The 24657-nt window shown below is 53.4% G+C and overlaps 1 protein-coding gene across 11 annotated transcripts in view; it reads right to left on the bottom strand.

The window, feature by feature from the left end:
• The window catches only part of LRP8 (LDL receptor related protein 8), a 75454-nt gene that overhangs the window by 10739 nt on the left and 40058 nt on the right, over nucleotides 1–24657 (bottom strand). For 2 of the 11 annotated variants that reach the window (XM_084784539.1, XM_084784544.1), the window contains exons 4-17: nucleotides 23306–23434; nucleotides 20092–20472; nucleotides 19135–19257; nucleotides 18221–18343; nucleotides 15071–15190; nucleotides 14873–14998; nucleotides 12071–12245; nucleotides 9919–10146; nucleotides 8571–8689; nucleotides 8198–8337; nucleotides 6870–7011; nucleotides 5431–5583; nucleotides 4110–4337; nucleotides 1621–1689 (exon numbers count right to left, since the gene is read on the bottom strand). In XM_084784539.1, coding sequence (XP_084640665.1) covers nucleotides 1621–1689; nucleotides 4110–4337; nucleotides 5431–5583; nucleotides 6870–7011; nucleotides 8198–8337; nucleotides 8571–8689; nucleotides 9919–10146; nucleotides 12071–12245; nucleotides 14873–14998; nucleotides 15071–15190; nucleotides 18221–18343; nucleotides 19135–19257; nucleotides 20092–20472; nucleotides 23306–23434 — 2256 coding nt within the window. Of the gene's footprint in view, nucleotides 1–1620; nucleotides 1690–4109; nucleotides 4338–5430; nucleotides 5584–6869; nucleotides 7012–8197; nucleotides 8338–8570; nucleotides 8690–9918; nucleotides 10147–12070; nucleotides 12246–14872; nucleotides 14999–15070; nucleotides 15191–16266; nucleotides 16306–18220; nucleotides 18344–19134; nucleotides 19258–20091; nucleotides 20473–23305; nucleotides 23435–24657 lie in introns of all 11 variants that reach the window. The other 9 variants (XM_084784543.1, XM_084784545.1, XM_084784547.1 and 6 more) reach the window with 6 other exon arrangements.

Genomic DNA, 24657 nt, shown 5'->3' with positions numbered 1-24657 from the left:
GACGAGCACTTCACAAAGTGTTGCTAGTCTATGGGTGGTGATGGGGAACACACAGGGCAGCATGTATAGGCATGTACATACTACATGTAAATAAAGACGATCGCTCAAGTCAGAAGGAAATGATGGGTCTCTAAATATGGTTTGGGAGAATCTAGACACACATAGAAAAAAAAAGTCACAGATTAGAACAGATATAATTACAAAAGAAAACAGCTAAATCTCTATCTCATGCCAGGACAGCCAGGGCTACACAGAGAAACTCTGTCTTGGAAAACAAAACAACAGAAACAAAATAAAACAAAACATGAAGGAAAGAAGGAAGGAAGGAAGGAAGGAAGGAAGCAGGCTGAGCAAGCTACCGGAAGCAATCCAATAAGCAGCACCCCTTCCACGGCCTCTGCTCTCTGTGAGCTCCTGTCCTGACTTCAGTGATGAACAGCCATATGGAAGTGTAAGCCAAAGAAACCCTTTCTCCCCCTAAGACAGGAGATAAGCCTGAAAATGGGCAATCTGACTCAAAAACACCGCTAAGACACGAGTAAGGTATGAGAGAAAAGTGGGTATGGGCGCGGGAGAGAACGAGTGAACCCCAGGTTCTGAGTCTTCACCAGGGTTGCTCTGCCGGACTGAACTCCGGTTCACCTCCCCGACTTTTCCCACACCTCTCCCACTCCGGGCTTTGCAAGTGCTGTCTGTGCAGCTCGTGACTCTTCCTCACTTGGCTTCCTCAGCTCAAGAGTCACTTCTAGTGGGAAGCCTTGCCGGTCCCTTCCCTTCTGGACTACAGTGATTCCTCGGCACTCCCGCTGGGGAGTAAGTAGCCCCAGCTTACTCTCGGGACTGGCCATGTCACAATGAGCTCACCTGTGCTATGTGTCCCTTCTCCTGCCGGTTATTTTAGAAGTTACATGTATTTACTTATTTTGTGGGGTGAGGCATGCATGCTACAAGGTGGTGTGTGTGTGTGTGTGTGTGTGTGTGTGTGTGTGTGTGTGTGTGTGTGTGCGCGCGTAGAGATCAGAGGGCACACTGCCAGAACCAAGTCTCCTTCCGCCATGTGGGTGCCAGGAATAGAACCTGGGTAGTCAGCCTTGGTGGCAAGCGTACCCCCCCACCCCCGCCCCCCGCTGAGTTATCTTGCTAGATCAAGACCAGACTTTCACAGGATAGGAGCATGTCTTATTTCTACGTTAACTACCTTCCCTTTCCTTATCAGAGTTTGGCACACAGTAGCTGCTTGATAAATGTCTATTGAGAACTAAGGAGAAAGAAAACGAGACAGGATGATTTTTTTTCCCCTTAAGAAATGAAAAGCAGTTAGTTTAGCTCCTCGGTTAACAAGCACACAATTCCCTATCGTGCGGCAGCCATTGCTAGGAGTAGTGAGCAGGGCACACCAACTGGGAGCATTCATTTGGTCTCCACGTGAGCGTGGGGCGTGAAGGGGGGCAGGGAGGTGCACCTGGATGTTCACATAGGGCCAGAAGCTGAGGAGCGCTGTGTGCCAGGCAAGAACCCAAACTGAAGCGAGCAGCACGCACAGTTCTTGATCCCTCTAGTACCCTTCCCGAACCCTGGGCAAAGAGTCCTTTTGCCCTTCTTGGTTGGGACCACACTCACCTATGGGCACGATGACCCCGATGACCGCAGCAGTGACTGTTGAGCCCATCTGGCTGCCTTCGTTCCCATCTGCAAAACACCGACATCTACAGAGTGATGCGCCATTAACAGAATCCAAACCCTGACTGGCCTCAGTCTGTAAGACCCATCCAGCCTCTTCTCTCGCTCTAAAATGATGCTCCCAGCTGCTATGTAAAAATTCAGTCTTACTAATAAGGCAGAGGGCATTTCGCATATGGGAAACTAAATTTTGATAAATGCAGACTTGGGACTTGAACTCAGGCAGGACTCATGGCCCAAGTCCCATACTCTCCCATAGTATCAAGATTCCTGGCAGTGGTGGTGCACGCCTTTAATCCCAGCCTAGCACTTGGGAGGCAGAGGCAGGTGGATCTGAGCTCAAGGCCAGCCTGGTCTACAGAGTGAGTTCCAGGACAGCCAGGGCTGTACAGGCTTCTGGGTCAGGGTTCAAATTCTATCTGTATTACTCATGACCTGTGTGACACTGTGGAAGCTACTATAACATTAGACATATAGTGCACATTATATTTCTTTATTTTAACATATTTTTCTACCTCCTAGGAATATATTTAAAGATTAAGTGGAATAATTCATATAAGATATTTAGCATAAAACCTAGCAGGCCTTGCCTAATTCAAGAGGCTAGTCGGGAGTAGCAATTGTTATAAGGGCTAAATTTTTAAAAAGGTATGTTAGCCAGGCAAGGCGGTGGCATGCATATAACCTACCACTCAGGATGGTAAGGAAAGGAGAGCCCGAGTTTAGACTAGCCTGGGCTACATATACATAGTCAGACCTCTCTCATCCCTAAAAGAAAGGTTATTGCTCTTAAACAATATAAGAACACATTCTGAAACTGAAGAGTGCGTGGGAAACGTACTGTATTTTAAATAAATATCCTTTGCTAACCATAGTGACCATCTTCTCTGAGATGTCTGAGCACACTGTCCCCTGGGCTCCCACGAGAGCCCTCTGAGGGCTAAGGAGGACCAGCTAGCCACATTTGCTCCAAGTAAGGAGATGACTGCTTCCTGCCAATGTCCCCAAAGCCGTCCCCTCGATCTATTTCTCCAAGCTACCTCGAGTGAACCTAAGCAGACAGCTGCAGTGCTTATAAAGCTAACTAGAGGGCGCTGGAGGGATGGCTTGCTTGTTAAGTGCTCGCCCTGTGAGAATGAGGACCCGAATTCTGCCTCCCCTTAGGAGGGAAGCCAGGCGTGGCGGCATGTGCCCACAGTCCCAGCACTGAGGAAGGGAAGACTGGAGGAAACCTGAAGCTCGCTGGGCCAGTCGGTTTGGCTGTATCAGTGAGCTCCTGGTTCCGTGACAGACTCTGCCTCAAGAATTGAGATGGAGAACTATCGAGAACACTCCCAAAGTTGATCTCTGGCCTCTACGTGCACACACGCATTACCCTCCCCCAGACACACGCACCACAAACATGACCATGTAGATACACACACACACACACACACACACACACATACACACACACACACACACACACACACACACACACACACGGAAAAAAGAAAGATAAAAGAAAACAAGCTAGCTCTGACATGCTAGAAAACTTCGTGTGAGGATTGCTCAGAGCTGTGCCGCAGTTGAGAGGAAGTGGAAGTCTACCTCGTCTGCAGGCATCAGGGTGAGTGCTCTATTCTTAGAGTTGAGCTTCTGCTGGTAAAATAGCCCTGAGCTGAAGGCTGCCACCAGGTTGCTTGGTTTCTGGGCCAGCCATGTATGGGGGAAAAAATGTGAGAGATGGTTTAGCCTTTAAAATGAACTCCCCTTGCAATCACAAAGGTGTCCTCTGAGTCATGAGACGGAGCAGTTCCGACAGAGACAATTACTGCGCCCAGTGATTTAAGAAGTGGTGAGCTTAATTATTTCAGCCCAGGGTTTGGAAACAGGGACAAGTAGATAACAGTTACGGGGTAGTGTCTAGGCAACTCACCGAGGCTGCCGGGAGCTCAGATCAGAGCTTTCCAAACTTGATGACACCCACAGCTCAGGAACTCATGAGACACTGACAAACACCCAGGCAGCCAAGCACTTGCATTTACAATGACTCTTTTGCCCATCCCCAACCTCTCTTGAGGCAGGGTTTTACCATGTTGTCTTGGCTGGACTAGAACTCTCTATGTAGAGCAGGCTGGCTCTAAAACTTACAGAGATCCACCTGCCTCTGTCTCCTGTTTGCTGGGATTAAAGACGCACACCACCATGCCAGGCTCCTTTGCTTCGTCTTGAGGAGCAAGTAGCGGAGACATTATAGCTTGCTTCACTTGAAAAGTCAAGTCTCCTCAGTCCCAGGATGGCCTCTTCCCTCCCTTGCTTCCTCCGAGGAGGTGGGAGGATTCCTTAGTTCTGGTAGGCTCTCCCTTCCCAGCCACTCCCAGCATTCACCCTGGCTTCCACAGGACCCCCTCCCCCAGTCATGAAGGCTGCAGAGCTGGTTTCCTTACAGTGCTGTGAGTGGTTGCTGGTGGCGGCAGGGCTCAGGGTAGATGGGTTGGTGCTGGGAGCCCTGGGGACACTAACTGAGTTCGGGACGGCAGCTGTCTGGCTTGGTGTCTCTGTGCTGTGGTTCTGGTAGGTCGGGCTGTGGATGGTTGTCCCAGGGGTTCTTGTGGCAGCAGGTACGGTTCTTGTCATGGCGGAGGCTAACGTTGTAGTTGAGGTAGACTGAGGTGCTAGAGGGGAAAGACCGGGGAAGTCACTTAGACAGAGCAGTTTGTTGCTCTAGCGCCACATTCTTGCTGCGGAGTCACACGTAGGGGCCCACCCTCTGGGCTTAGCTCAGACGCCACTTCTGTGAAACTTGCCCTCACCACCACCCCCTAACTCCCCTCCCCCCCGAATGAGCCATGGTCTTGCTCTTCAGCTGAGTCCTAGCCCTTCACTTTGCTCTGATAAAGATGAGTCAGTACAACAGTGCTGCAGAAATAAGTGTGTGTGTGTGTGTGTGGGGCCTCTGTAAAAGACTGGGGGGAGGGGCAGAAACTCACATCTAGAAGCATTTTATCCTACTATGTAGTTATATCATTAGGTTTAAGCTCTTCCCACTAAACAGTTGGACCTAGACATTATAAATGATGCAACAGATTTAACGTTCAAACTAGAGGTCTTGGCTGTACACGGGGGCTTGGGAATAAACCCCATTTATGAGGATGAAGTGCTCCTCCGCTGTTAGTTACAACTGTACATCAAGGGCTTCTATGCAGTGTGCTGGGCCTAGCTAAGAAACAGGTGAGCACACAGCCATCTGTGTAGAACAGTCAGTGGATATCGAGGGCTCTTCACACGAGGCTTGCTTTATTTTTTTTTCTTTTTTCTTTTCTTTTTTTTTTTTTTAAGATTTATTTACTTCATTTTATATCTATGGGCGTTTTGCCTGGGCACCATATGCTCGCCTGGTGCCCTCAGAGGTCAGAAGAAGGCATCAGAATTAGATGGAGTTAAGGATGGCCGTGAACCACCACGTGGGTGCTGGGAACTGAACCTGGGTCCTCTGCAGGAGCAGCAAGTGCTCTCAACCGCGGGGCCATCTCTAGCCCCATTACCTTGAGGCTTTCAAGGGATTCCAGAAACTTCCTGGAAGTTGAACTTAAAATACTTTGTGCATATTGCACTTTTCTGAGAGAAGGGAAAGCCTTAGAAGGCGGCAGGAACTCACGCACTCAAGGGAACAAGAGGAATGTGCAAACGTGACAGGCAACCGGGGAAGCCGGAGGAAAACCAGGAGCACACTGTGTCCTAGACGCCAAGGGCATGTCTGCCGCTAACCTCGGTAGCACCTCTTCATGTCTGGACCCAGCCACATGGTGTCAGGACAGGCACACGTGTACTTGGGGGAATGGCTGGAGATCTGAGGAGCAGGAAGGCACAGGTATTCACAGCCGCCGTTGGGCTGGGCACTCAGTTCACAGGCGTCCGCAGCTAATGCAGGGAGAGAGGCAGACAGACACCATGCTGGGACCCTGGCAGGCCGTGCCATGTCCGCTTGTCTTCCAGGAGTGAGATCCCACCAACTGGACTTGCTCAAAAACCTTTCCTTACTCCGATTTGGGCACCTACCAGCCCAGTACTTTATCCCTGCTCTCACTTAGTTCTAATAGTTCTGAGAGGTGGGTGTTATGGTCCAACTCTAGGAGATCTAAGGGACAGACTTTAAAGATTTATTTATTTATTATTATGTATACAGTGCTCTGCCTGCATGTACACCTGCACACCAGAAGAGGGCACCAGATCCCATTATAGGTGGTGGTGAGCCACCACATAGTTGCTGGGAATTGAACTCAGGACCTCTAGAAGAGCATTCAGTGCTCTTAACCGCTGAGCCATTTCTCCAACCCAGGGACAGACTTTAAATTGAGGTATTTATTGATTCCCAACCTAAACACTCCCCACTACTGTTTTTGTTTTGCTTTTTCCTCCTCTGTGTTCCTGTCCTCTCTTTCTGCTTTAGATTTCTAGAACCAGAATCAGGCACCCATCTTTTTTGTTGTTGTTGTTTCTATTTTTCTAAGACAGGGTTTCTCTGTGTAGCCTTGGCTGTCCTGGAACTTACTTTGTAGACCAGGCTGGCCTCGAACTCACAGCGATCCGCCTGCCTCTGCCTCCCGAGTGCTGGGATTAAAGGCGACTCACTACCATGCCCAGCTTCAGGCACCAATCCTATCTCCTTGCCCTCTTGGCTGTCTCCCTCACCCTGGCAGCTAATACCTGTTACAGTTAGTAGTGACAGAGGAGACAGCCTAGCAGCATGATTACTGGACTCTGCATCCAGTGCGCCACCTGGCTCACTGTAAGGCCTTGAGACACGTTATTTTCTCTTGCTGCCAAGTGGGAGCGAGAAATGAGCAAGAATTGAAGCGTCAGGGACAGAAGGAACTTTGCCATCATCGGGTAGACCTGAGTTTATAGTTTTGTTTTTCTACTCGCTAACATCGTTTTCTGTCCAAGCCTCAGTTTCCCTCTATCGTTGAATGAGAGATATAATAAGCACCTCTTATAGCCCTGGCGAAACTAGGGCACCTGTGTGTTTGTTTACTCCTAGCCTTGCTCCGCAATGAGACAAAATGTGGCAGCACACTCTACAGCGAGAGGGGCAGCTGTGTTGTTCCTGGGCATCCTGGGTCATGACACGAATGGAAGGAAACACGGCCTGCTAAGTGGCAGGGGAGGTTGCAGGCAGGCCACCGGGGGGACCGGGGAGGCCCTACCTCTCGGCTGCTTCAGCTCATGGAAGATAACAATGTCATGCGGGTTGTTCAGGTTTTCAGCCAGGATGGAGATTTCCAGGCCGTTGAGCCGATTGGCACTGAAGATGGCCTCGTTCTCCAGGTCTGTCCAGAATACCTTGTCCTGTGGGATACAGATGTGATGGATTGGAAGCCCAGAACCTGCACTCACGATACAAGACTTAGGACCTACACCCAAACCAGCGGCAGGAAGAACTGACCCGCTGTCTTCGCAGCACTAGCTACCCTGTCTGTCCACAGGCTTTCCGAGGACTCTCTGCCTCTGATGAGGCAGCAAAGTCTCCTAGTTTCCTTCTACCTTAGATGGTTTTATTTAGTGATTCTGTGCTGCTGAGCTAGGCTTACTTCCTGGAGCCCAAAGAGACATGCATCTCTAGGCAAATCCACAAGTCCAGGCCACATCCATGCATCTTATCCACAGATCCAGACACATCACACAGGTCCACCTACACTCATAAGGGCAGAGCCATGCAAGTGTCTCGATCAGTGTACGCACACACATAAACGTGCACACACAGGAGCACACACTTTTACTCTGGTGCATTTATGCAGCCACGGGCACATACTTTACACACGCCGGGGAGATGTTCAAGCACACATACACGTCCAAGACACTTGAATCGAAGCAGAGGCTGGATTTAGAGGATATACTTTGCTCACAAGCTCAAGCCGTGCCGAATGCAGCTTGTCTAAGAAAACGCTGCCACTGCCCACCACACACCGCCGTCTCCTCACTCTACCTCCCCTCGATGGCAGCGTTAGCTTTGTGTAAGAAACTCTGTGTAGGTTCTGGCTTCCTTATTTCCCAAGAAGAAAGGCTGTGAGGGTCAGGGCAGGTGGGCGTCTTGAGTCTTTACCTTCTCGGGAGCCTCTTGGATAGTGTTTAGTTTACTCCTATGACCCCCAGGACTCGGCAAAGGCCAACAGAAATGAGCTGAACTGCATAGCATCTCTCAGGCTGTGTCCTACACTAAAGGGGTTCCAAGGACACACATACCCCTTCCCTTTCCTCCTTCGGTTAAGTGCCTTCTGCATGTGAGACCCAGGGCTAGGTGCGGAGGATGTGGAAGCCGAAGTGTCTGTGCTGAGACATTTACCTATGTGGCATTCTCTGAACGAGGCCCCTGGGGAGCGAGTCCAGGAAAGGCTGCCGGGCAGACCGGGCTGCAGAGCCTCTCAGAGTATAGCCAAACATGTCAACTTGGCTTCCCTGTTCTTCTGTTTCCCTTTCGACAAGTCCTCAGGGAAGCACAGGGAGAACCACGCCTACCCGCCTTGTGGGGGCTCACCTCAAATACAGCTACCCCAAAAGGGTGACTCAGGAAGTCAGCCGAGAAAATCAGCATCTTTCTGTTGCCTCCATTGAAGTCAATGCTGGATAGCTGATGCAGCTTGGAGTCCACCCAGTACAGACGCTGGCTCAGCAGGTCTTGGGGAGGAGGGGTCAGGTCAGACAGCCGTTACTGCAGCTGCGGCTCTGCTCCTCTCTTCTCCTCCCAACCCACACTCCCAGGCCTCGGACTGAACTTAGCCCTAAGGGAAACAAAGACACTGGCGACCGTGAGGGGACACTGAGGCAAGACCGATGGATGGAACTCCTAACAGTGGTCAGGAACAGATTCTAGTCCAGGCTCCCAACTCAGGTAGATAGGCAGGGCTCACCCAAGGTGATTCCATTGGGCCATTCAATATCGTCTGAAACCAGTGTTTGCCGGTCTGCACCGTTGAGCCCAGATTTCTCAATCTTTGCCTGGAACCCCCAGTCAGACCAGTACATGAACCTGAAAGATAGATGAGCCCAAACTTAGCTTCTTGTTTGGGATGGTTGGAGTGGCCTGAGTTACGAAGGCTCAGTGACCCACTGGATAGCCGGGGATTATGTTTAATGGGGAAGCCTCTGAAATCCTCTGGGCCCATAATCTGCGCGCTCTCACGTGAATTGCCTGTGAGCCCTGCTCTCATTTCTGGCAGCTCTAACCGGAAGGCTAGAGCACCTGTGTGGGAAGGGCCTTTACAAATGTCTCCTGATTTACAGAGAAGAAAGTCCATGACCATCCTAAGTCAGGTTCTGTTCCTAGGCCTCAGTTCTTCTAGAGATTGTAACAGCCCCCCCCCACCCCCGTTTTTGAGTCACCCTCTCACAAGGCTGCTGTCAACAGCTGACCGTGATTTAAGAGGGTTTTTAAAAATCATTTTGTTTTGTTTTGTTTTGTTTTTCAAGACAGGGTTTCTCTGTGTAGCCTTGGCTGTCCTGGACTCACTTTGTAGACCAGGCTGGCCTCGAACTCACAGAGATCTGCCTGCCTCTGCCTCCCGAGCACTGGGATTAAAGGCGTGCGCCACCACGGCCGGCTTTCTTATGCCTCCCGAACAACCAAGGACAAGGAAGAAGGAACATTTCCACTACGGAAGAAGAAGGTACTGTTTTGTTCAGCATTCCTAAAGCCTCCATGCAGGCATAGCCAGAATGAGGCAGCCTAGGTGCCCACATACTGGGCATCAAGAGGCGGGGGAAGGTGAGGAGCTGGGAGCGGGGCAGCCCCAGGGTGGCACTGAGTGTGTGGTTTACGTAACTCCCACTGGGGAAAGCTATAGGGAGACAGATTTGGGATTATGAGGGAAAACTCCACTGTGTAATGGGTAGGTATTCCACAGTGAAATATGCTCCATGAAACAAATGTAATGAGTTCTCAACCCTCTAAAATAATTAAGCAGCTGCCAGACACCCACAGACAGAAGCCTGAAGAGAGGCCTCTACCCCAGAAACTTCTACTAGGAATCTCTAGTCCTGTGCTGCCCCAAGACAAGCCATTTCAGTGGCAGAATGAGTGAGCCAAGTGACCTGGCCAATACCTTGGCTGGGGACAAACAGCACAGGGCCGTTTGGACTTTCTTCTCTGTGTCTGACTGGCCCACAGGCTTCTAGAACCTTCAAGAGCTCTTGCAACTGACACATGAGACCTGAACACCTTTGCTGGTGGAATGGAAAGTTCGAGCAGGGGCTACTCACCCTCGCAGGGGGTCCACGGCAATGGCTCTGGGCTCGCTGAGTTCACGGCTGAACAGAGTACAGCGGCGGCTCCCATCGGTTGTGGCTACTGAGATGGTCTTATTGCCTGAGTCTGTCCAGTAGATGTGCTTATGGACCCAGTCGACCGCCAGGCCCTCTGGAGAGTGCAGCTGCTCATCAATGAGGACCACCTGCTCGTCCGGGACACTGGCTTTGTCCATGTGGGCGCTTGGGAGAAAGCAGGGCTGGCCATGGGCAGATGCTCCACCCACGGGCCCATGTGGAGCTGCCTCTGCAACCCTCCCCTTTTGTCTTCTCTCTGGGCCACGGCAGTGGGTTTCCTAATCTTTCCTCAACACACTCCTTGAACCACCGGGATAGGGACACAGGCTGAAGCAGCTAGTTTCTGGCCTGGTGGAGCTCAGTTAGTGGGGAGCAGGGGAGATGCATGCAGGCAGGTGAGCTACTGCAGCTGCGATTGGAGACTGCATCGTCCTGCCTGCCGAGTGGGAGAAGCCTCTGTGGTTGAGTCCTGAAGGACTAGATCACCAGGGCCACTAAAGATGAAGCCGGACACACGCAGAGAGCAGTGGAAGAGAGCGTGTTCTGAAATGGTGCAGAGCTTGCTGTGCTAGAGCCGGTTTATGGGATGCAAAAGCGGAAGTGAGTACAGCAAGACCCACACGCTGATAGCCCTGAGAGCACCGCTAAAGGATTGGAGTGCACCTTGAGGTAACAGTGAGACAGGGAACTGAATGGGTCCAAGGACTGTTAGGTTACCTGTGGAATGGATGGATGGACTCGCAAGCGAGGGGGATGATGGAAGGGAAAGTACTGGCGGGGGGGGGGGGGCGGGGGGCGTGAGGAGGCTTACGACATGCAGAGAGAACTGACTATACAGACATACAGGGGGCAGCAGAGCAGGCGTTGCCTGCAGGTTGCCGTTCCCTCCCCCACTGTGCTCTCCACGCGGGATGCTTCCATACTGCCTGTCCACTGCCGTAGCTCTGACGCTGCGATGCTGGCACAGCAATCTTAGCCATCACATGGGCACCTTTGCTCAACGCATTGCGAACTGCTCATCCGTGTTCCTGTCCCTCGAGCACAGACTGCCCACCCCCCAACCCCTACACACACACACACACACACACACACACACACCAACCTCCTCGGCTTCCATCTAAATGAGTAGCACAGCTGGTGAAAGCCCCAACCAGATTCCTGAGACACCTAACCAGTGAGTTAATGAAGGTAAATGTCTCATTCAGCCCCGTGCCCACTCTCAGTAAACACTGCCTCCCAGTCGCATCTGTTGGGCAGGCTCTAGCTGCTTCTGTGAATGTAGGCATCAACTCGTGTGTGTGGGTGGGTGTGCGCGCGCGCGTGCGTACGCGTGCACTGTAGGAAAGGAGGAACCTAGTTGTCAGTGAATCTACCCATCTACCTATCCACCCCATCTTTCCTTCTACAGTGACTCAGTGTCTACCCCATGTCTGGTTATCAGTAGGTCCAGCCAAGTGGATCTCAAGGGCAGCAGCAACAACAAAAATTAGCTCTCCAAGGAGGCCAGATATTATGGCATCTGAGAAAGACCCAAGGGAGAACTTTCTCAAGTGTCCCAGGAGTTTCCCAAGTGTCAGAGTCCACTGCTGAAGTCATAGTCAGTGATGGGGGGGGGCCCGGGGGACCCAGTGATGAGTGGGTACCACCATCCAGGAAGTCTTCCCAACCACCCAGTTGATCAGAGGTCTCCTTAGAAGTTCCCATAAGGGCAAAAAGGTGGCCCACCAATTATATGTGGGATCCTCCAGTCAGAGATCACATCTTAGTCACCTTGAGTCCCCAGGGTCCCAAACACACGTGGCCTTATTTTGTAGCTCGGAGAACCCAGGAGTGTTCTCCCTTTCCCATTTCCTCTGTGCTGCACTTCACGGCTAGGCCACCAGGGGGCAGACACAGTCTAGGATGTGGACTCAAGGTTGTGTTCCCACTACAGTAGCTCTCCGCCTTGGCAGGTCCTGGCTGGTGAAGTCCTCGGCACTTCTACTGCCACTATGAGTCTGTATCCGTTCTCAAGGCCAGCTCTGCCCCGAGAGGCTGGGAACTGGCCCTCACGGCTGGGCTGCAGGGCTGCAGGGCGCATGCCGCTTACCTGTAGATCTTGCGGTAGGAAAGGTCGCACCAGTATATTCGGTTGGTAGCTACTTCCACGTCCAGTGCCACCACGTTCCTCAGCATAGGGATGAGGCGCGAGTAGTCTCGCTTCACCAGGTCTATTCTTCGCACCTCGTGTCGGTTGGTGAAGATCAGGGAGGGGCTCTTCCCAGCTGCCATGCAAGGGGGGCAGCGTCAGTGGAGGAAGCAGGGAGTCTAGAGACCAAGCTTCCGCCACTGGTTTGCCGGGGGCGAGGTTTCCTTTTCCTACGAAGTAAGGGGTGATGGTCCCTACCTTATAGGCTGAAAGGGCAGATGAAATAATGAGTACCCTCAGACCGCGGAAGCTCTACGGACCCGCCCCACCCCCCACCGCGGCCTCGCGCCTGCACTGAGGCCTTTTGCAGGATAACCCTGCTTCCTGTCCCGCTTTTTGTCCTGTCCTGGATTCCAGCTAAAACTGCCCGCCATTCGGCTTTTACTCCAGCCAAGCATCATTGCCCTAGGCTCTTTCCAAGCCTTTTCCTTTGGCCCCCAAGAATGTTTCTTCCCAGCGATGAAGCCCTTTCTGCTTGGGGCTTCACCTGCCATCCTATGAGAACGGCTCACCTAAGGCACATAAAGATGCTAGGAGTTGGCTGGATTAAGCTTGCCGAGCCACCCACAGAGACAGGACCGGGGGCATCTGACAAGATCACATACATGCACTGACCATGTAGATCCAAAACCGAGTTTTAGACTCTAGAGTTGGATTAAAAAAGGTCCCTTCCACCTGGAAGGCTGCTGTCCCAGAGGCCTTTAAGGACCTTGCACTGGCCAGCCCCAGGTGGCTTTGAGACGGAGCAGGCAATTCTCAGGCAGTTCCCATGTTTTCGGTACATATTCCTGTCAGCCACCCGGTCCCTATTTTTGTGCATCGGTGCCAGGCTAATGGGGACAGGATGGGCCCTGTAGAGAGCCATATAAGAACTGGGGCTGTGTAGTACACACACACACACACACACACACACACACACACACACACACACACACACAAATATACCGTGTGTGGTGCTGGGAGCTATTTCAGGAGGGCAGGAGGGTAAGAGGGAAGCGATGATACACAACGGGGCTCAGAGTGCAGGAAGCACCAGCCGGAAAGCTAGGTTCTTAGGCCTGCTGGGTCACCAGCAAAGCAGGACTTTCCTCACGCTGCCGATTAATAGCCACGACATTACCTCTCTGAAGTGACAAGCTGGTTTAGAGGGTGTCTTGTGACTCTGATTGACAACTGTGTCGGCAACAGGGATCTGTGTGTCTATGACTTGAGTTTCTATACCACTGCACCTTAGATGGTCACATGATTTGGTGTATATATCCAGAACGTTCTCTCTACTGCATACATATATATACTGTCCATGTTACTTACGTCCCATATAGTAATAAAGGCAGGTCACATGTGACATGTAAAACGTGTGTTATATAGTGTATGGCATGGGTGGTGTAGTTAAAGATTTATGGGTTTCATATCAAGCACTGTAGCTACTGTGTATCAAGTATTTATGTGAAACTCCAGACTTTCACTGAGCTGTTTGTTTAATCCCTCCATGTGGAGAGCTACTGTTTCCTTATACTCACCTGTCCAACACACATTCCTCCTAAACTTTCTTCTTTCGCCATCTGTCTCATACACGGAAATAGCAACACGCCCCGCCCCCCACCCCACCCCACCCCTATTATTTGTCCTTGGAATCTTCTGGCTCATTTCTCTCTAGCATCCCATATTAAATTTATAAGCAAATCTTGTTGGTTGGCCTTCAAAATATACACACGTCTGTTCACGTCTCAGTACTGCCCCACCCCCCACACCCCCCATGACCATCCAGCTCCAAGCCCTTCTCCTGGAATACTGCAGTAACGTGTGGCTTCGCCCTGGCTCTCGGCAGGCTGCGCTCAGCAGTGAAGCCAGGCAGAGCTTTAAATGTTACAACGCATCTCCCTTCCACTCAGAACCCTCTGAGGGCTTCCCTCAGACTCGGGAGGAATCAAGTCAGTCTTAACAACAGCTTGGAAGGCTCTGGGGGGAACCTCGCCTCTAATCTCCTCCCCAGCTTCCTCGCTGTCCCTGTAACATCCAAGCGCGCTCCTTCTGAGGGCTTTTGTATTTTCGGTTCCTTCAGGCAGGAATGCCATCCCTGCAGGTGGCTTTTGGGCTCACTCTTTCAGCTCCATTAGGCTCCCGCTCTCTTTCAGTGAGGGCTTCCCTGACTCTTGCGTTTAAAACCATAACTCACCATTCTGTCCCCACATCCTGCTTTCTCTCTCCTCAGCCTTACTTCCCAGCCACCCTGCGCTATACTTTATTTATCGATCATCTTTCTTTTCTTTTCTTTTTCTTTTTGTTTTGTCTGTCTCAGTCTTGGTGTCGTATGCTGACCGAATCTCTAGTGCCTACGGCAATGCTGTTGCATTTAATACGAAGAAATAAACAATTACGTCAGCTGGCTGAACGGATCACAAGCCACGCTCCTCACGTGCGCTGCCTGTGTCGGCCATGTGGTCCAAGTGTGTGCCTGTACGTTGTGCTGTGCACATGTAAACACCGTGGGCTACCATGAGTGGCCCTAGCCACGCCTGTGGGTGTTAGCGTGCATTTGTGCGTTGTGCAGGCGATGTTCACTTGTACTTTGAGTACCGTGTGCATCCGACCTGCTTCTTAGTGTGCGCGCGTGTGTTTAACCACTCCTAGCATATGTGGAAGGCTGGTGCGTCCTAGACCCTCCAGAGTTGATCCCTATCTATCCCTTAGGAGGGTCCGTACCTACAGCTTTGCAGTTCTTGGTCAGCGAATCCATCTCATAGCCAGGGTGGCATTCACACTTAAAGTAGCCCTTGTAATTCACACAGATTTGGCTGCAGGCATCTGGGTCCTGGCATTCATCAATGTCTGTGGAAGAGACCAGAAGTCAGAGCTGGCAGGAGGAGCTGCATCTGCTTGGGTGGATGGGGGAGGGCTCACCACCACAGGTCTTCTGGTCCAAGAGCTGGAAGCCTGCTGGGCATGTGCACTCAAAGCCAATCTTGAGGTCAGTGCAGATGTGGGAACAGCCACCATTATTGTGCAGACACTCGTTCAGCCCTGGGGAGGGGGACACAGGCTGCTGGACTCCTCTGACAAGCAGGGAAGTGGCCCAGAGCAAAGCAAAGCCTTGGGGCAGCAGGCCGCGCCCCTTGACAGAACCAGGAAAACAGGAAGCTGAGTGAACCAATAGCCAGGTGACTGGGAAGGAAGGGAGGATCAGAGGGCAGGTCCCTGGCAGGGCCAGTGGAACAAGGGGAATGCAGGTCCTTGTCCTCCTAGGCCAGGGCTCCATCTGCTACCAGACTAGAGGCAGCTAGGCCTTTCCTTCTAACCTTTGAGCCTAAGCTTGCGTGTATAATGTTCACCCCTGAAGAACGCCTTCTGAGTGCCTCTGCATATCCGTCTCCGGATTCAAGGCAGGTGACGCCATGTTGGCATGCTGCTGCCCTTAACAGATCCCTTCCTGACAGGAGCTGCCTCCTGTAGCTTTGCTCCTCCTCCCAGTGCTGCTCTATAGGGTTGGCCAACCTGCAGGGGCTCCCTCAGATCTCTGCAAACTGCTGCGTTATTCCCCCTCCCCCAAGCCTCACTATTGTATGCTTTCTCAAGGCAGGGCCCAGAGTTAGTTTGCCCTTATTTGCTACAGCGCAGTCTCTAGGCCGGACCCTTCTTTACCTACGCCTGTGGCCAAGTCAAAACTTCTCTCCTACCTGGATGGGAGGTAGGAGCTTTTCCAACTCCCATTCATCTACCTCGCCACAAGCCTAGACCAGGATCCCCAAGTGCTGCAAAGGGTGAAGAGATGCCAAGAGGTCATCTGGGACTGGTTCCCTCATCCTCCACTCCCTCACCACCTTCTGGAGCATCCTAGGGGAGGCCAGGACCAAGGCTTACCACGTTCTCACAGCATCTCCTGAGCTTAGAACCACAGAACCACAGAAAGTTAATTCCGCAAGCCAGGGGGAAAAAATCCCACCCCACCCTTCAGCCCAGCACGCCAAGCAAAGCAGAGCTGAGTGGAGCCAGCCGTGGCCATGCGTACAGCTGGTCGGAGCTGCCCATCCCAGGCCATGCACAGCTGTGGGTGTCCCCACCTCCAGCCGGAGCCATGCTTAGGGAATTGCCCCCTTTACCCCTGGGCCTCCTCCTGTTCCCCTGGAATGTTGGCGCAACTGAAAGAACAAGACCACAGCAAGCCCATGACTTTGGGGGGACTGGGAGGAGCTCAGTCAGGGCCCATCCCTGGGAAGCCTCCGACTTCTGGAGGTGCTCTGAGCCACGGAGGGGTTTGGAGTAGTTGCTGGGAGATCTACCTACCACTGGGAGTCATTCGGTCACTCACAGCCTCGGTCACCTGTCTTGGGTTTTATTATTTATACCACGAGCACCATCCATTCGTTCGTTTCCCCACCATTCACTGCGTCACTCATGCGCTCGCCACTTCCTTCCTCTCTTTTTGCAGGCAGCAGCAGCAGCAGCAACCAACCCCACAGTTCTGTTTAGCGGACACTTAGCCCAGGGCTATGTGTAGGATGCTGGCTGTTCGGGAAGAGCTCCAAATGACTGTGGCTTTTGGTGAAAGAAGGTACAGGGTGCCCCAAGGCCAGCATAGGGTTGGTAGAAGACAAAAGCTAGGCGATCCCAATTATTTTACCTCTGACCATCTTCTTCGGATGGCCTGCAGGGAGTCCCCGCCACGCCCTAATTCTGTGTAGCCTTGGAGAGGAAGGAAGAGGAGTGGTGTAGAGGCCTGGGTAGCATTCGATGTCACTTTCCCCAGCACGGTGCATACTTGCATGCACACACCTTCATGCGCACACGCATACACATACACACACCAGCTTATGTGCAGAGGCACAGACAGGTCCTCAGGCTCCACAGACATGGAAACGCAGGCAGAGATGCATGAATGCAGTAATTCAGAGATGCGGCTACAGACACTGGCCTCTCACCAGCACAGACAAAAAGAACACACACGGGCACAAACGAGTGAGTTATTTCTCTTTGATGCGTCATGCAGAAGATGAGAATAGAGTTTGTTTGGCAGGTTAATAGTCCCTGGATAACTGCAGCTCTGAGTGTTGTGGGGAGCCAGGTTCAGCAGCTCCTGATTCCCTGTCCCCGCTTTCAGGAGCCCTTTCTAGATCTCTTCCTGGGGGCAGCAGGCTGAAGCCCAGGCGGAGGCTCAGCGAGCTCTGCTTAGCTACGCTTCCTTTCGGTCAGTCTGGTTTTATTTAAATCCTCAGACAGTGAGCCAAGAGGTGGGAGCCTGGGGCATGGTGATCCTCTGAGGATCGGGGCGGGCGGGGGGGGGGGGGGCGAGAAGGGGGAGGGGAAGAGACGCTGGGCAGTCTTCCCCAGAGAGGACAAGGAGGGGTCAAACTAGACTCTGTTCTCTGGGGGCGCCTTTGCCCAGTTCTTTGAAGTTCTGGCCTGAGACAAGCAGAGACTCTTCCGCATGCACACTCACTGGATTCCTTGCCCCCCTCAAAATCAAAGCCTCTGCTCCCCCTGGCTCATCTACTTGTCTCTAGTTCCACTGCAAGTCTGAGCTCTCCCACACGCTCCAGCATCTTAGGATGTAGAGCAATGGCGACACCTCGTGATGCTGGGAGTGCCCTCCTCCCTTCCAGGCCTGCCTGGCCTGAGCAGTGAGCGGTGCCCGGACATGCTTCTAACTGGTCCCCTGGCTGCCTCTTCCAGCCGTTGACTTTGTGAGGTGTCCTGCCAAGGACAGGAAGAGCCCAAGGGCCAAGGCCATGGCTAGACCAGCAGGGCGGGAACGGAGAGGAAGAGAGAAACTCGCAGAGGGCACACACTCAGTTTGTATGCGGCAGAAACGAGGAGGCTGACTTTGCGAGAAGCAGCCTAATGTTTGAAGATCTAGAAGGCACCGGAAAGGCCCCTGGAGCTTTGCGGCAATATAGAGCAAGAGATCCCAGTGGCAAGTGGCCCAGTGTGAGGCTGCAGCGGCCACAGGATCTAGAGGGCCAGAACAGGTGTGGAGGGCCTTCATCCCGGCTGGATGCCAGGAGGGTACACGGTGCAAGTGTTAGCTCAGCTGTTAGGTATAGACAGGTAGCATACCACACTCTTTCTGAGGCTCATCCGACCAGTCCCGGCAGTCCCTCTGATCATCACACACTTTCCCGCCGTCCACGCATTCGCCACTCTTACACTGAAATCTGCGGGGACCCTCACAAGTTGACTCTGTCGGGCCAGACAAGAGAGTGGACAGTGCCTGTGAGACGGTGGGTGGGAAAGGGCGAGGCTGGGCGGGGTCAACCGAGGCTCACAGAAAATGAACAGAGTTCAAGCACCAGCCCTAACGGGGGTCTCTTAGGGGACCTTAGGACAGACAGTGGGGCCAGGCCTGTAGAAGCTCCTCTCACAGGACAGAGCCTCATCTATCCACACAGGGGGGGGGTCTTTGTCTGTTCTGGGGGGGGGTGCTAGGGTCTTGGGAAAGACCATGCAGCAGCTCTATAGAGATTGAGTCTGGACTGACCATCTCCCAAGGAAGGGGGCTGTTTGCTTCATGAACTTTGGATAAGGTACACTGCCTCGCTGCCCACTGTAATGAGCTCCCCCAGATGACTAGTGGGCAGGGCAGGTGGTGAGGTGAGCAACCGAGCCACGTAACACTGAGAGGGACTCTCAGGGTGCAGGGCTTCAGTCTGCTCACATCCGGCAACTAGTAAGGAAATCCACAGACGGTGGGGGGTGAAGGGTGGGGCTAGATTTCCTGCAGTGCCCTGTCATGTCCCCTTAGCCCTCTGCAGCGTTTACAAAGTGATTAGAAGTCCAGTTCTTTGGACCCCAGAACCCCATGGAAAAGAACCCCAGTGATAATGGGCAAGTAAATGATGCTGAAGGGTAAAAGCATCTCAGAGATCAAGGGGAGAACACCCCCCCCCCCAACTCTGTTCTCTCCAAGCCCGGGTCACAAGGCCTCTCTCCTCACAGAGGCCCCGCGGAGCCTTTCCTCGGACCGCACGCACCCTGCAGGCATCCAGTTTCATCACTTCCATCCGGGCAGTCGTGTTCCTGGTTGCAGCGTTTGATTACAAGGACGCAAGTCCCGTCCCCACACTGGAACTCATTTTCACCGCAGGCTCCTGGCGCTGCGGAAAAGAAGGCGAGGGGAGGTCAGGAGCGGTGTGGCGACAGCCTTCCCCCACAACCTCACGTGTCGTCACATCCACCTCTGGAAAGAATGGAACCAGTGGCTGAGCTTAGGAGGCCTCAAAGGACACCTAGGCAAATCATCCCTAATGTACACACGGGGAGACTGAAGCTCAGAGAGGGAGAAGGCCTTGCCAAAGGTCACACAGCACTCCCGCTTCCTGTTTCCCCCGTCCACCACCTCAGCACAGACATGAGGTTTTCCCACTGACTCCTGGGTGTGCTCGTGGCTTAGTGATTTGGTCCATGCAAGTCAACCTTTCCTGAATGCGCTGAGCCTTGCTGGGTGTTGGAGGGAGCCCAGAGACTAAGGGCCCGTTTCCAGAAGCTCAGGTGCAGACAGAGATGGGGAAAGCACAGATGAAGATAGCACAGTGTGAGTTGGGCCTGGATGAGAGGGCGGCAGGGATCTGCCAAGTCCTGGGAGGGACCCAACACAGCTGAAACAGTCAGTAGAATCTGACAGGCCCAGTGTGCAGACCCTCCTAGGACAGAGGTCTCTGGATTGGGTGGGGACGGGGACGGGGTAGAGAACCAGTGCCAGACTGCCTGTGACAGGAAAGGGCAGCAACAGGTGTGATGCAATGGCCACACAGCAGAGACAAAGGCACAGTGAAGAAGCCAGACCTGAGCTCCTTAACAGCCATGTGACCTCCCACAAGTGACTTCATTCTCCCAGTGTAAGTCTCTGTGAAAGCAGGGTAATGTACTCCCAGTAGGAGGGTCATATCAGCAGGCTCTGGGTGGGACTGGGTGACCTGTAGGGGGCTTACAGCAGTCAGCCTCGTCAGACTTGTCCTTGCAGTCACGGTCGCCATCGCAGCGCCAGCCCAGGTGTATGCACTCGCCGCTGCGGCAGGTGAACTGGGCGGTCGGGGCGCAGGCTGCTGGCGTGACGGAGGTCCCCTGGCCCGCTCGCCCGCAGAGCTCGGCCGCCTCGTCCGAGCGGTCCTCGCAGTCGAACTGGCGGTCGCAGACCCAGCGCTCGGGGATGCAGGAGCCGCCTCCTCCACAGCGGAACTCGCGGGGCGGGCAGGCCGGGTCCGAGCAGCCGCGCTCGTCGCTGCCGTCGCCGCAGTCATCGTCGCCATCGCACACGAACACAGAGGCCAGGCAGGAGCGGTTGCTGCACTGGAACTCGTGCGGGGCGCACACTGCGCAGGACAGAGAGCCGGTCGGCCGGCCAGATCCCATGCCCCATAACCCAGCCCGCTGCTCCTGCTACAGGGGTACAGGGAGTTCTGACCCTCACCTACAGGCTAGAATAGGTCCTGCTGGAGAATAGGAGCTGACCTTGGGCCATGTTTGACCCTTTCTGAGTCTCTGGGCTTCACCAAGTACACAGAATTTCTGCCCTGCAGCCAGCAGCATGGTGGGGCTGATTAGTGCTCTAACACTGCAGAGCACCATGGTCTTGATGGACAGGAAATCGTCTGTAACATGGCTGACACCAGATGACAAGGCAGGGGTTTGCCCACTTGTGGACAGTTGTGTATATAGCTTGTAGAGATTAAGTTTCCAGAGTGGCGTCTACTACCCTCACCTCACTCCTGAACATACCCCAGCTATGGCCATCCTGACGATTTGCTAGGCCCAGGGCACACAGCTCCCCTCCAAGGTTTTATTCAAGCCGCTCCATCTTCTGGGAACCCATGGCAGCCCACCATTGCTTCCCCAGCCCCCGGCCCAAATTCCACCTTCATCCTTCACATGCTTCCTGTTTTCCTGCTTAGGAAGCCTCCCTCTCTTGCAGCCTGCTCTCTGTGTGCCTTTCACAACCCACAGGGCTGGGTTCCGTATCCTTCAGACCCCATGCACTATTCTAAGGACTGGCATGGAGCCCCTTGCACCATGTGGATGAAGTGATAAAGAACAGGCCCTAGCCCTGTCTGGGACCTGGGCTTCCTCTCTCTGGTAGGCTAGTCTGGAGTCCACAGCAAAGGCCTTAGAGACCAGCCAGCCCGGTTGCTGAGGCCCCAGAGACGGGAGCACCTCGCTCATGGTCACTTATGACAAGATCCCCAGAACTTAGGTTCCGGGCATTTGCTTCTACTCTGACTCGTCCTCTCAGATCTCCTGCTTTTTGTTTGTTTATTTTTATTTGTTTGTTTTGTTCTTGAGTGTCACTATTTTATGATATCCACCCCCTTGCCTCCTCCTTTCTTTCACATCTTCAGACACTAGTCAGAAATGCTGTGGTTCCCACCACAAACACGGTGGTGGCAGCAGCTCCACATCTCTCCACACGGGGGCGCCCTGAGTCCACATTTCTATTTTCTGGTGACAAGATGTCAATTCACTGTTACTGAACATAAAATAAAGTGCTATCTTCGGTGTCACGTTCTTCTGACAGCTCTACCAAGTCCCTGACAGCTGCAGTTTTTTCCCCTTCTGGGCTTTTGGGATGTGGGGGGCACCAAAGGGAAAAATCACATCCCCTCCGGGGCCTCGGCTCCCAAGATTGCCGCTGCCGACGCCCTTCTCCCTGTCCAGACACAGTTTAGCCATGCCCAGGGACCAAAGAGTCTGTGCTCCATACACTGGATTCTTAGCGAGGTTCTGAAAGCTGACGGCGACTGGCAGAACCCCACCAAGGCCAGGGGCCCCCACTCCTTGCATTCACAAATGGAAGGGGTTCAGAGAGAACTGGAGACAGAACGGCTCTTTCTCAGCCCAGGTCACAGGGAGCCTGATTAGCTTTTCTCTCTCACCTTTGGTTCCTAAAATGACCAGGAAATGTCCCTGTCCCAACATGCCCTAGTCAGATACTCCCATAGTGGCTTTATACTGGAAGGGCCATTGAGTACCAGTTGGGGGTGTTGAGAAGAAAGGGGGGGGGAACTATCATGGGTGGTTGAGTTCTCACAAAACAATCACAGCTGAAGTCAGCTGCCGTCACTGAGGCTTTGAAGTGCAGGTCCTAGCCTGGATCCTCCCCCTCCCCCTCCACCATCCATACACATCCTGCTTCAGACCCATCAACCCTCCACACCTGAATCTCAGAAGCCTTAAGAGGAGATGGGCCTTGCTCCCGAACCAGGAGGGATGTGGCTGGGAGAGACCCGGTGGGGGTGGGGAGATGCTTAGAGAGGCAGTGGCGGGTGAGTGCCTGGCACACACCCTCCCGCATGACCACTTAGTATGTATCTCAAGCCCAGGCTAGTAGCACGGCCAGTCTGTGGTCCCCAAGGGGAGGACTGAAGGATCACCTTATTGTCCCTTTTAGAACCTTACTCCAGACCTGGCACATGGCAGGTACCCAGAGAGCCAAGCGTGGTCATCATTGTCGCCCCCCCAACCCCCCGCCCCCCAACCCCCGACCCCAGCATCCCCATCCTCCGGCCCAAACCTTGCTGGCCTGCTCTCTGAGAAGCAGATAATCCTATGTTTGAAGTTCAGCCATGTGGAACTGTCCCAATGACCACTTCCATCTGTCCCTGCTGAGGCTGCCTCTCTGCATGCGACAGTGTGCCCCAGTCTGAGATTTCAGCAACAGTAATCCTTCATGCCCTAGGAATCTTGTCAGCACATGCCCCGTTCCCAGTGCTGCCAGTGTCCTGGCACAAGACACCTCACTTCATTCATCCTGCCCAGTTTTTGATCCCCGTTCCTCCCCCCACCCCTTTTGCTTGGAGATCAGCAGAATCCGCAGAATTGTAGAATGGATGAGCAAATGTCAGGCATGGCAAAAAAAGCTGGGTGTCAGACCTGAATTGGAATCTCAGTTCCATCCCTCGGCAGCACCCCCACCCCCCCGCCCCCCGGCACGTTTCCTCCCTTGTCTGAGCCTCAGTTTCCTCAACCCATAAAATGGGGATGGTGATGGCTAATCATGAGGTGGTCCGTGAGGATGAAAGAAGAAAATGTCTCCCGAGTGCCCAGCCGTTTCTAACCTTCTCCTCATTGTTCTCCCCTTCCCTCCTACCAGGCCGCACAGAGAAACAGGCCCCTGCAGCCCCGCGGCTGCCCTTCTGGCCCTGGACTCACAGGTTGGACAGCCGGCCTCATCGGCTCCGCCCTCACAGTCTTTTTCCCCATCGCAGCGCCACGAGGCAGGCACGCACTTGTGGCTGGTGGGTCCGCAGCTTAACTTCTCGGCAGGACACTCTTCACTGGCTGTGGAGACAGACATCCGTGCACGGCTTAGCTAAGGATGACACAGGACATCCCACCAGCCAGTCCCCAGCACTCCACCAGGGCCCTCCTGCTCCACGTCTTCAGCGGAAGCCAATCCGCTCCAAAGGCTTTCTTTCCGAGTCCTAAATCTGACCGCACCCTGGCACAGCCTCACCAAACACTCTCTCATGGTCTCCCGATCCAGACGCCCAAGTCTTTCTTGATCTAAGGACCCCCCCCCCACACACACACACTTCATCTCCCCTTTAAAAATTTAGCAATATGGAGCCGCCACACATTTGCTATGTTTCAACTGGGTGCCTTTGGGTGAGATATGCCTCACTGGACCTCGGTTTAACCTTCCGATCAGCAACTCTGCGATCTGAAGCTGTGGGTTTGGAAGGGACCGTCAAAGCCTCGGCATCAACAACCTAAGTCTCTGCAAAGATGGTGTGGAGCCCACCACGGAGAGCAGCCTCCACATGCAGGGCCCAGCGGGACGGCGCAGCTATAATTACTGCAGTCGCAATCAGAGGCTGACTCAATCAGGGGCCTAGAGCCCCAGGGCTGATTCTCAATTTGGAGGAATGAGAACCCTATTCAGGACTAGGGGGAAGCTCTTCCTCCGAGCTTCCCCTAATCCACGTGACAGCTGAGGCAGATGTGTCTTCGACCTCTTTGGTTGGCTCCGCCCCCCCCACTCCTCCTACTCCGCCGCCGCCGCCGCCGCCGCCGCCGCCGCCGCCCTCCACAGTGTGCGGGAGTCCCAGCCTCAGGTCTCTGGACTGTGCCAGGCACATTGCTAGACATTCCCATTTGATCTTCATAACAACCCAGCAGGGCGAGGATTATGTCTTGGCCTCCAGCATGGAAAGTGAAGACGTGGCCTCTGAAGGCTGGCTGCCTGGGCTTGATTCACGGCTCAGTCATTCACTGGCCACGTGACCTTGGCCTAAAATACTTCTTTGTGTCAGCAAAGTGTTGATGACACCACGACCTGCTGCGCTGGATCGGTTTAATGACCAGATCAATGTCTGTAAAACGTTCAGGAGAACACTGAGCCTAGGCTTCCTATATGCTGCCCGTTGTTATTATCCGCACATAATGGATGAGACTCTGAGTCTTGTGTGTCCATTCAGCGGCTAATGCTGAGCACTGCTGGGTACCAGACATGATGGTAAGAGGCCTGAGTGCCAGTCACATACACACACAGCAGAGAATGA

The sequence above is a fragment of the Acomys minous genome (genome assembly GCF_964271855.1).
Source record: "Acomys minous genome assembly, chromosome: 6".
Taxonomy (NCBI): domain Eukaryota; kingdom Metazoa; phylum Chordata; class Mammalia; order Rodentia; family Muridae; genus Acomys; species Acomys minous.
This window is presented reverse-complemented; position numbering and strand designations above follow the sequence as displayed.